This window comes from Gorilla gorilla, chromosome 15, assembly GCF_029281585.2.
Source record: "Gorilla gorilla gorilla isolate KB3781 chromosome 15, NHGRI_mGorGor1-v2.1_pri, whole genome shotgun sequence".
NCBI lineage: Eukaryota > Metazoa > Chordata > Mammalia > Primates > Hominidae > Gorilla > Gorilla gorilla.
Window position 1 is genome coordinate 34,715,705 of NC_073239.2, and position 11,489 is coordinate 34,727,193.

At 36.0% G+C, this 11,489-nt stretch overlaps 1 gene segment (V, D, J or C); it reads right to left on the reverse strand.

Annotated features, from left to right (window-relative positions):
• Positions 1-3,733: 3,733 nt before the first annotated feature.
• Positions 3,734-5,711, reverse strand: LOC129526821 (T cell receptor alpha variable 13-2-like). The segment is given in 2 exon segments: positions 3,734-5,420; positions 5,580-5,711. Coding segments are annotated over 2 exon segments (423 nt in total).
• Positions 5,712-11,489: the final 5,778 nt, after the last annotated feature.

The following is an 11,489-nucleotide window of genomic DNA, read 5'->3' on the forward strand; positions in this document are numbered from 1 at the left end:
ATGATCATTTGACCAACTACTGTATTTTATCATTGCACCTATGATGGAACTGGGAGATTGACACATATTTGATACCTGTAATGAATTATACAGACAACGTAAGATACAATCATCCTCTAGCCTCACATCTATGTATGTTGTTGTTTCTCCTAAAGTACAAATACATCATGTTATGATAAGAAGGTTTGTACAAATCTCTGCAGATTTTTTGACTTATCTATTGATATAACAGTATTCCTCCTCAATTCCAATGCCTATCCAGTTGCCAGTCTTGGGGCCAAACAGCAGAAAAACGAATCTCTCTTTGGTGAAGTTTAGAATTAACCCCTCAGATATCAAGTTGTGTTTTAAAGGTCCCATTCTCTTTTCTATTCAGTTTCAACAGCCAGCTCTGTTCATACAGATCATATTAGATATCAGAGTTTGGTTATTAGGTTATCAAACCTTCGAATTTATATTTTTTCCATGACTTCAATTCAGACCCCAAATAAGCCCCAGCAAGCCACGCCGTTCTGTATGTCCCGCTCTGAAGAGAATGCATTCTGGACGATCCCATATACAGGACAACTGATTACAGGATCACCGATTGTGACAAATTTTCTTTCTGTGTAAACATTAAAGACCATGCCCTAGTGATACTACTCAACAACACTGCAAACAACAAAGGTCATTGCCTTGCCTACCATAATTTATTTCTTAATACAGTAGCCATAGCTTATCGTTCTTGTCTTAAAATAGCTTATCTTAGCCTTATCAAAATTGGTTGAAGCGTCTTCAGATCTTTCTTGTCAAAATTGGTTGAAGCGTCTTCAGATATCTTATGATATCACATACAGTACAAGTTACCTATTTTGTAAAAGCATCCATTATTTGTTCTACCAGTTGGTTGAGTAATTATGAAATATTACAAATTTATCTTCATAGCATTCAACTCCATTACACTTCTCAATCAATAAATCTTTTAACTGTGCTTTTGTCATTTAAGAAGTGTCCACACTCAGACAGATATTTTGGATAGTCTCATATCAACTTCTGAATTAATTGTTTTAATGTATTAAACTCAAATTTGAAAAGGAATAACGCAAAACTTTTTATGTAATAACTACCCGACTCTATTATAAAATTCAATCTCTTAGAAGAAGTAAAATTAATGCAAGTAGCTGAAATTGTGACTCTCATTTTTGCATGCCAAATTATGATAAATATAAACAGTGATAGTCAATGCTTTAACACAGGTCACAACTTCCAAATATAATGGAGCCGATGAGGTTCCTTAACCTTCTTTACCTCTTCTTAACCTTCTCATATATTTCATGTATCTTTATAAAAATGGACACCAAATACATAAATTATTTGATGTCTTGACGCTATTGAAATAAATTTCATAATGAAGACAAAGTTCCATGTATGAAAGGCACTTTAGAAGCTAGAAAAAAATACGTGAGCAGGGGATCATGCTAAACATGGCTTTCTGACTAAAGTCCTTATGCAAGCACCTCTTATGGAACTTAAAGATGCATCCATGGAAAATGTCAATAACTCCATCTTAGATGAATTATTGATTTGTTTGATCAGTGAGGATAAGATATATCAAAGCCAGAAAGGCTTTTTGGTGGAACCAGATGATTGCCAATGAACACTTCTTAATACCCTCCAGGGACCACCCATCGCAGTAGGGACATGTTGACTGCAATATTAAACATTTGTGGGGAGACTTTTCTAGAATACTAGGGAATGCAGACAGTTCATGTCTTTTTTGGAAGCTCCAAAATTCCATGAAAACTGTAAAAGTGGAATATGAACTGGAATACTGTCCTAAGGGAACAGTTGAGTATGTTTTAGACTGTTCTACTCCCTAAGGGGTTGTGAGTATGCACTAGTAAGAGTTGTTTTATTTTCTACATGGGTTGAAGCACTCACCTGTCATAAAGATACAGCACTCACAATAGCTAAATCAATTGATTTCCATTTTTTATCTGTGCCAATCAAATTATCTATATGTAGAGGAACATGTTTTTCTAGGACAGTTATGTAAGGTTTTGCTCTCACTCAGAAACTCCGCTGTTCTTATCACCTCCTGGTCCTCTGAAAATGTTGAAACAATGTATGACTATTAAGAATAAAATTAGTTACCCTATCAGACATCTGTGAACTCCCGTGGCCTAAAGCATTATTACCCTTAGCTCTAGTGGCCCTGCATTCTTCCCCATCCCAAAGTCATGTGTCATCTCACTATGAACTGGTCACCAGTAGGCCCATATTACTCAGAATATTCTGAACCACACATATTCCATTCTAACACACTTAACTATTAATAGATAAATAAACCCATTATATTCAGTCCTTTAACCAACAGGTACAGGTTTTCCTTCCTGGCCTTTCATTTAATCAGCTTTTACTTTACCTAAACCTGAGTGACTTGGTATTCAAAAAAATTTCCAAAGAAATATTGCCTTTGAACTTGTGGAAATGTGTTCTTGACAACATAAGAAGAAAAGCCAATGTGACCATAGCAACAGGGATTGGGGTGATGGCACCACAAGCCAAGAAATGCTGGCAGAGCTAGAAGAGGCAAGGAACAGATTCTTCTCTGCAGCCTCTGAAGGGGGCCTTACTGACGCCTTGATTTCAGCCCAGTGAAACTGATTTAAAAAAATATGTATCTATTGTTTTAAGACAGCAAGTTTGTACAGAGGCAACAAAAAAATACATCAACCTTGGTTTATTTGTTCAATGTGTTTTATTTAGCTCCATTGATCTGTTTCATTGTATGCCAACCTCAGAAGGTAATTTTATAGTAAATTTTATTACCTGCTAGTGTCTCTCCTCATCAGTACTCTTTTCCATTTAAAGTTTAATGCTTGAATGTGTCTGGATCTAAGCTGTGTACTGACTTTGCACACTCTAGCTGGATAATTTTTTTTCTTACATTGGAAAAATTGACAACCAAGTAAGATACAGCAATTAAGCCAATAGCAATTACACTCTTTCTTCTAAACAAGCAATAAATAAATAGACTATAAGCCATGATTCCCAATCACTCCATTTCATTCTTGGAGGAAATGGACTGATCAAGAGTCAGCTTGCTTCTCTGGAGAGGAGCTAGTAGTATAGACAGGGAAATAACAAAAGCCAGTTGAGTTACTGGGCTACAATGCTGACCTTCCTTGTTCAGTTGTTTTTAAACCCCAATTTAATCTAATGACTTTTCCTATAAGACCTAGCTAATAACTAACAGTCATAACTCAGCCAGAAGGGATCATTCTCACCCTACCAATCGCCGGTTATATCCATCCTTAGGAATAATATGAGGGATCTTGAAATTAGCCTACTCTTGACCACAGGTGGGAGAATTAGGGAATTAATTATTTATGCAACTTCTTTATTTCATTATTTTTATCAACAACACGAAAAGATACAACTTTTGAAAAGGAAACTGCACTCGTATGTTTAAAGCAGTCAAAACACGAAAGTGAGGCGGGGTATTTGGAACAAGCTAGCATAAATTAACTATCCAAATGCCTCCTGCAATTTACTAATAAGAATTGAATAATGTAGCTGAAAAATATTTATTAAAAACATTGCCACATACCTCAGAAAGAAAAAGGTAGCAATAAAAATGAAATGTCTAGAAAAAAATTTAATTATCTTAAAACGATAAAGTTTTATGGAAAAGAATGACACAGATAAATGGAAAGAAATATGCTCTCAAATATTCAACTTATTCAAATATACATTTTCAGGAGTTTAATTATTCACACATAAAATTATACATTTAATTCAACCACAAAGCCTAAATTAAAATTTTGAATATACAATAGTTTAATCTTTTTAACTTAATCTTTTTCTTTTTAACTTAATAGTTTTTTCTTTCTTTAACAAACATCTATTGATTATTAACAATGTGAAAAAGCTTATGCTAGGTTCTGCGGAAACAGCAGTGATTAAAAAACATAACTCTTCTCAATTATGTGAGAGAGTAAATATGAAGAGATACCAATAAGATTTTGAAGAATATACTGATGACTCTAATCTGAAGCTCACATTTTAAAATCACTTCCTGTTTTAATTTCCCTCTCACACACAGAGTATATGTCCAAACTAGACTCTAAAGGAAAACTCATCACGTTTTCCCAACAAGAAACAGCAGGTAGAAGGGACTGTCAAATTTTACCACAGATACAGGGAGTAAGAAAATAAAAATAACTGTGACTCATGAAAATTTCTCACGGAGCTATTAAAAAGCATGTGTTTGAGGAGAGGACTTGACGAAGTGAGAAAAGCTCAATTCGAGATATAAGAATAGGTGAAAAAATCATGATCCTAATTATAATAGGACTCTATCAAGAAACAAATCTAAATATTAGGTTGGTGCAAAAGTAATTGTTATTTTTGCCATGACTTTTAATGGCAAAAACAGCACTTACTTTTGCACCAACCTAATATTAGCAAAACCTATCTGGGTACAGAATTATCAATTTTGTATTTTTTATATTTTACACATTATCTGGTTTTGGCATGTAATGTTTTACAATAAGAAAAAGATAACAAAAGCAATTTTTGAAAACTAAAAGTTAAAATTTATCCATAATAGGGATTGCAATATTGACACTAAGGGGTTATTCATAGGAGAGAAGTCTGAATAGCAAATGTAAAGTCACCTTTAAAGACTAGATTACAAAATCCAACATCACTAAATCTCTGTAAGGATCCCTTGAGCAGAACCTCCTGATTGCTGAACACGTGGTGGGTGGCAGAGCCAGAGAAGGCATGGAAGCTCAGGGCCATTTTTCCCATACCTTGCCCTATGCGTCTCTTTAGCTGACTCTTTACTTTACTATGTACATGTGTGTCAAAACTTCATGTTGTTAACTTAAATGTGTACCATACATTTTTTTGAAAAACGGAATCCATTAAGCATCAACTGGCCAACAAAATGCTCTAAACCTTTCTGAGTCACTTTGAATCTAACCTCATTACATGGTTTTAATATCTATATGTTAGTTTCCACTTATGAACAAACAAAATGACAAGTGCTATAACTAAACTTTATTGCAAAGGAAAGGGATGCTGCTTCACCTCCCATCTCAGGTTTGGGTGATGGTTACAGATGCCTAGAAAGCAATGTGTATTCTCTGCACAAAAGTAGACAGCTGAGTCTCCAGGTTGAGTAGCTGCAATTTGCAGAGAGAGATGTTTCACTGTCTTATTCAATAAAACGGTGACTCTTTGGCCTTGCCTTTTGTCCATATTTGAACGAATGTCTATAATGAATTGAGGACCTTTTCCAGATTCTTGCTTGTACCAAATGAAGTAGTCTGAGGCACTGTTTGAATAGGCACAGTTGATAATAGAGTTGTCACCCTCCTGGACACTCAGGGTAGGAAGATGCAGCCCCACACTCTCTCCTCTGCTCACCCCTGTGCAGAAAGAAAAAGAGAAAGGTTTATCAAGTTATTATTCTCCAGAATTTTCTTTTTCTATAGTAACTAGAGGAAGCCTAAATAAAGCAAGTCTTCCCCCTGGATGTCTCAAAATCATCAACTAATATACTGTGTTACCCAAAACTCTAAACTCACAGTCCAGCTGCAGCCACAAGTACATAAATAAAGCTCGAATGCCTGCCATCATGGTTCTTCCCAAATAGGATCAGTCATAAACCTGCAATCTCCAGCCATAAGAGTTACTTCCATCATCGGGTATTCCTTTCTTTCCTCTAACAATCATAGTGGTTTCTCACATTGTCTACTCAGCCAATAGAAAAAGGCTCTACTTCTGCCATAAACCTATTTAATCAGAATCCACTAAAATGAACTCTCTGTGTGTTCTGCATCAGCAGAGAAGCACTGCCATCTTGTGGTCACATTCGTAGCTACTAAACTTGCTGTTTGAATGTTTTTCTATAACCCTAGGAGGGACTCAGATGCACAAAAGGACCAATAGGTCAAACAAATAAAGTCTTCAATATGAGATTAAGTTCACAGTAAGAATGTAGACATCAAGACTGATATTTATGCAAACTAATGAGTCATTGTTAAAAAGTTAGAAAGAGGTAGATGTTGCAGGTGTTTATACAATGATGCACCAAGTTTACATGTTTGAAATCAGGAAAACACCATGATTCACTGTCCTGGACAAACAAAAGTAATACATTCCCTTGAAGTCAAATCTATCATCATGATTTGTTTGTTATGGAGAAAAACTCTTTCTTAAAGGAATATGTAAGCCAAAGATAAGAGTAAGAGAGAAAGGATCACTCAATATTTCAAGTGCATATTATCTCAGGTTCTACTTCTCCAAGACTGGTCTTCCCCATGACTTTCTATTCCCAGAGACTTGACAGTACCAACAGTCAAAATGTGGAAGCTTTCTTTGGTAAAGATGGCTTTAATAAAAGGTAAAGAATTAAAGTACAATGATAAAGGAGGAGGGGGACAAGTTCCATGAGTTATTAAATACTCCAACAATAGGAACAGTTTGACCCACAGATTGGGCTGGTTTGCAAGGAGAAATCTGGCATGTTTTAAGAAGCCTTTTCCTATTGCTATGTGGCTTGTATTCTGCAAAGTGCAGAAAAAACAAGGAGAAATTCTCAGAAAACATCAGGCTGCAGGCTCCAAAAATGAAACCACATGTAAATTTCTTATTAAGGTGCTTTTATTTTCTGATACCAAAATGAATGATATCAATATGGCATGTCCTTAAATACAATGATTGACTCTTATCTTCAGTGGTACTTGCCTCTAAAATATGAGCCAACTCCTCTGGCATGGACTGCTCTTGCCTTAGCCATTGCTAGCTCAGGTTCCATATCCGCCGTTTTTCTCCCAAACTCCACTACAGTGTTCTTCCCTAAGATATTGATAAAGTCCTTCAGTCTTGTACATTTCTGGGTTTATCTCTTCTTGCCAAAAAAAAATTGCTTATCTACTTTAATTTTTGATACGTTCTGATTACTTCCGTAAAACTAAATCTATGGAAGCCAAAATATTGCCTGTGTCCGCTAGGAGGGATAGTGCAAAACTAAATAAGTGACCATGGGAAATGGTTCCTCAGATACCAAGACTATCTGGTTTCCAGAAGAAAAGGGCATTTCCTGTGACTTGTACTCACTAGGCCCCTGGAATTATAAAGACTGAATATAATTTCTTATTCACATCTTGCACCCTTAAGTATGTAAGGACAGTTATGATGAAAAATAGCATATAAATACATATAAATATAGATATGTATACATAAAATGTGTGTTTTTACATATGTAAAACTTCTCCGTTCTAAGGATTTTCTCTTTTCTCACTCATTCCTCATACAATATAATTCTCAAACCCTTTATTGGATGAGTTTCCCTCCTTTTGGCGACAGATAATTTAGGTCAATATTTGGCCCTTTGAGTATAGCATTAAGAACTGAATGTAAAGGTCTAAATATGATCGCTCATATGGATCATAGTATTCCACATATTAACTATGCCTTAGGTATGGCCATCCCCTGGACAAAATTCCCAACCCTATGATTATTTCATTGAATATTACCTAACTCATTGTCAATGTGTTGGTCCAGAAAAGATTTTCTCACACCTTCATGAACTATCAACTACATGAGGACATGTTACCCTTAGCTTCCCTATTCTAATTATTATTTTTTGACAATGTAGAGTAATGCTCACTATGTCCACATCCTTCCTTCAAGGAATATCCACCCAGCATAATGAATATATCTTACTATTTTTAGGAAAGTCCTTAGAAATACCTCTGGGGGTTGAGGGTGGCACCATCATGTTTGGCTCACTCCTACAGCAGCCAGTGAGTCATGGACTGATTTCCTGGTAGAATAACAGTGGCTCAGCCTGAATATCTTTCTTGCCCAAAGTGGTAAATGTTTACACAAACTGGAACTCTCCGTTCTCATGGTCAAAGTGATTGAACCAAGGCTTTCCCGGAACCAAAATGCAGAGGTCAACCTGGCAGGGCTGCCATTAGATAGTTTCTCTTTGTTCAACAATATGTGCCTGCAGGAATAGGCAAGAGCAAGAAGCTAAGGAGGAAGGGAGGAAATCCAGTTTCTTTCTACTGCTAGATCATTTACTATCTAATGGTTTCATACTGGCATCTTGGATATAGTTTTTGTGTTTATAAAATGAAGTTGAACTAAAAGGTTTCTAAACACTTTTATAGGTCTAAAATTCTTTTATACTATTTAACAAGGCAAATATTTACTGAGGACTGATTGTGTACAGCATAGAGCATGGGAGTAGGCAGAAGTTATCCTGCATCAAGGAACTCCAAGACCATGTTCACACCCACAGGCAATCTAGTGGGTCTGAGCTTACCCTAACCAATCCTTGGGCTCCTTCAGAAGCAGAGACAGGGTCTTCTGTGATCTCAGCACTTTGGGAGACCTGGACAGGAGGATCACTTCGGCCCAGGAGTTCAAGGCTAAAGCAAACTATAATTGTGCCACTGCACTTGAGCTTGGGCAACAGAGCAAGACCACTTCTCTTAAAAAAAATTTGTTTAAAAAAGTAACAAAGTGGCTTCATGATATGTATATGATTCACTATGTTTGTTTGTGCATCCTATCATTGTATCTTCAATTATAAGAAAAATTGATTTGAAAATTAGCCTCTATGTCGATAACTGGGTCATTCAAAACTTTGCATGAAAATAATGTTCCTTTCTATCAAGCTGCTACACTTAGATTTAATTTCTATTTTGAAACCTGCAGATATTCAAACTGTAATGTGTTAATTTTCAATACTAGAGTTTCTAAACTTTTTGAAGGATTCAGATACTCTTCAAGTTGCCTTATTGCAATGTTCATGATCAGTCTTTTATTTAAAAGTTTTTAAGTTTAAAAACATAAGTTTTAAAAATCATCTGAAGAGGAAACCACCCACAGTGGCCCAGTGAGACTGCACAGCAATCTCTCCAAATTCGTGGGTGTGAATAGTTCACGAGAGGAAGAGGCAATATTTCTAATGTATGAAGATATAGGTTTTTTTTAAAAAAAGAAGTACTTTATGTAAGACTAGTTTATGGATAGTATGTGAGGAAGGGGGATGATACCTCTCAGAAGAATCTGTGTCTCAGCTAGGTTAAGTAGAGCTTTAAAGAGTCATGGGAAGAGAGATCCCATTTCCCAAATTACACAGTTTGACAGAAAATTGGAGAATTCAAATATATGAAAATTCTGATAAAGGAAAACTATTTGATAGCATGCATTGCAAATTTAGAAATAAATAGCTTCTTGAAATCAGGGCATTAGAAAATGTTTCCAACTAGAGGTTTGTTGGTTAGAGGAAAAATAGGATGTGCGCATGATATCCACTCTAATTGCATTTCTACCTCTCCCCTTCCTCTGCCCAGACCTTTCCCCACACACCCTGCAGGCCCTCACAGCTGTTCTGATCAGGCCACATATTGCTGGTCAAATTAAATATTGTCCCCTCCCTATTCTCTTTCTGTTCTTCATCCTTATTTTATTCCTATTTTCTTCTCTTCTGTTTATTCTTGTTCCTTCTAGTCTCAGAGAAGATATATGAAAAGATCAGATATCAGGGGTATTTAGAATAATTTCCAGGTCAGTGAATTTCATGAATTTTAATCATAAAAATTTAGAAACTGAAAACATGGAATGAAGATGTTTTCTAGTGAACATCCATGCTCGCAATGCCCAGTAAAACTCCAATTCCCTTACCTCTGCTTACAGAATCATCCTCACAATGGATTTATAGACCTATGAACTCCAGCTTTCTGAGGTTTTATATAGAATGTCAGAGCTGAAAACCTAAGACGAACTTTACACACACATCACGCTCCACCCCGCCCCAGCTCCCTGTTATCTGTGATTTGACTGACTCACATGCCCTTTTGTATCCTGTTCCATCCGCTGAGACCATCAGAAAAAGTCCTCATTTTTGGAAATCCTAGACTGCCCCCTAGTGGACTGAAACCATCAACAAAGACCACTTTGCACCAACTTAACTCCTCAGTAGTCACACACACAGCCCCATTCACTTTATGTTTCCTATGAAGGAAATGGAGGTGGTCAGAAAACAATATAACTGCCTAGATTGAATGGGGATTAACAGTGAACCAATTACCACTTTTAAAATGCCACTTCATGGAAATTAATATCTTAAAATAATTTGACAATTCCCATCTTGTGCTATTTATTTGAATTCTCTGATTTTGTTTTAGAAAATCCAAAAAGATTTTTTGAAGTATTACCATAAGTGATTAATTTATTAGGTTTTAAGAGTATATAAAAAGTGATGAGACATTAGTTCATAATCTACTGAAGAGTACAAAACTACACATGTCTATAATAGAATCAAAGAGTGGGATCCTAAGCAGAATGTGAACTAAAAGCTATATGATCCCAGAGGTGGGAGAAATACTTAGGAAGGTTGGACAAGACCTTATAAAAAGGGTGGTCATTTCCCCCTTTCTCTCCTTTTTCATGAAGATAATAGAATAGAATATGGATAAACCTTTATGATGGCTTTTATGACTTTTTATTGGTTTAATATTATAAAGAATTCATGAACATTTGAAATTATTAAAAGTAATACAACATACCAGGTAGACGAAAATCCACTCCCAATTCTGATTCTTTCATCACTCATTACCCTAATTCTCCCTTCATCTTATCAATTTGGAGTTGATACTTCCAAATGTTTTACTATAGCATTATATACATGTACTAAATACAAAAAATGCTGAAAATAAATAGTATTTCATTTATAATTTTAAAATTAATACCAAATGATGCATCTCATGTATACCTTTTTGTAACTCACATTATAAATTCAATAATATATCTTGCAGAGCTTATTATATTAACACATGTGGGAACTTCTGCTACATTGCACCCTATTAGAGATATACTTCAGTTTATGTAGTCCTCTCCCTATTGATGAAGACTTAAGATGATGTGTGATATAGTTTGGATCTGTGTCCCTGCCCAAATCTCATGTTGAAATGTAATCCCCAATGTCACAGGTGAGTGATGACTACCTGGGCTGGTGGTGTGGGGATAAAATAATTTACCAAGACTGTTGTAGATAAAGAAAGGCAGATCTATTAAAGAAAGTATGAAAGTAGTTGCCAGGGAGCAATCAGCAGAAGAGGAGCTGACAGCAAGGAAACAAAGGCCTGCTGGAGATTATATAGGATGTTTTTGGCCTGCAGAGTGCTGCATGCGGTACTGGTAATGCCAAGGTAGCAAGGAACTAACTTGCATTCTTCTGTCAACTGAGGTTTTTGATGATAGATAGAGGTGTTTGATGATAAGCAGGAAGTCTGTGAGTTATATATGTTATTTGCTCAAGAGAGCTATAGGTCCTGAGCCATCAAGAAAGACCTATAGCTTATCTGCTTCCTCTTTCTGTTTATATGTCCTGGACCATGAAAAAAAAGGCAGACCTATAGCTTATTTGCTGTATCCCTTTGCTTTCCCCTGGTCCTGCCAGCCTGACTCCTTCTCCC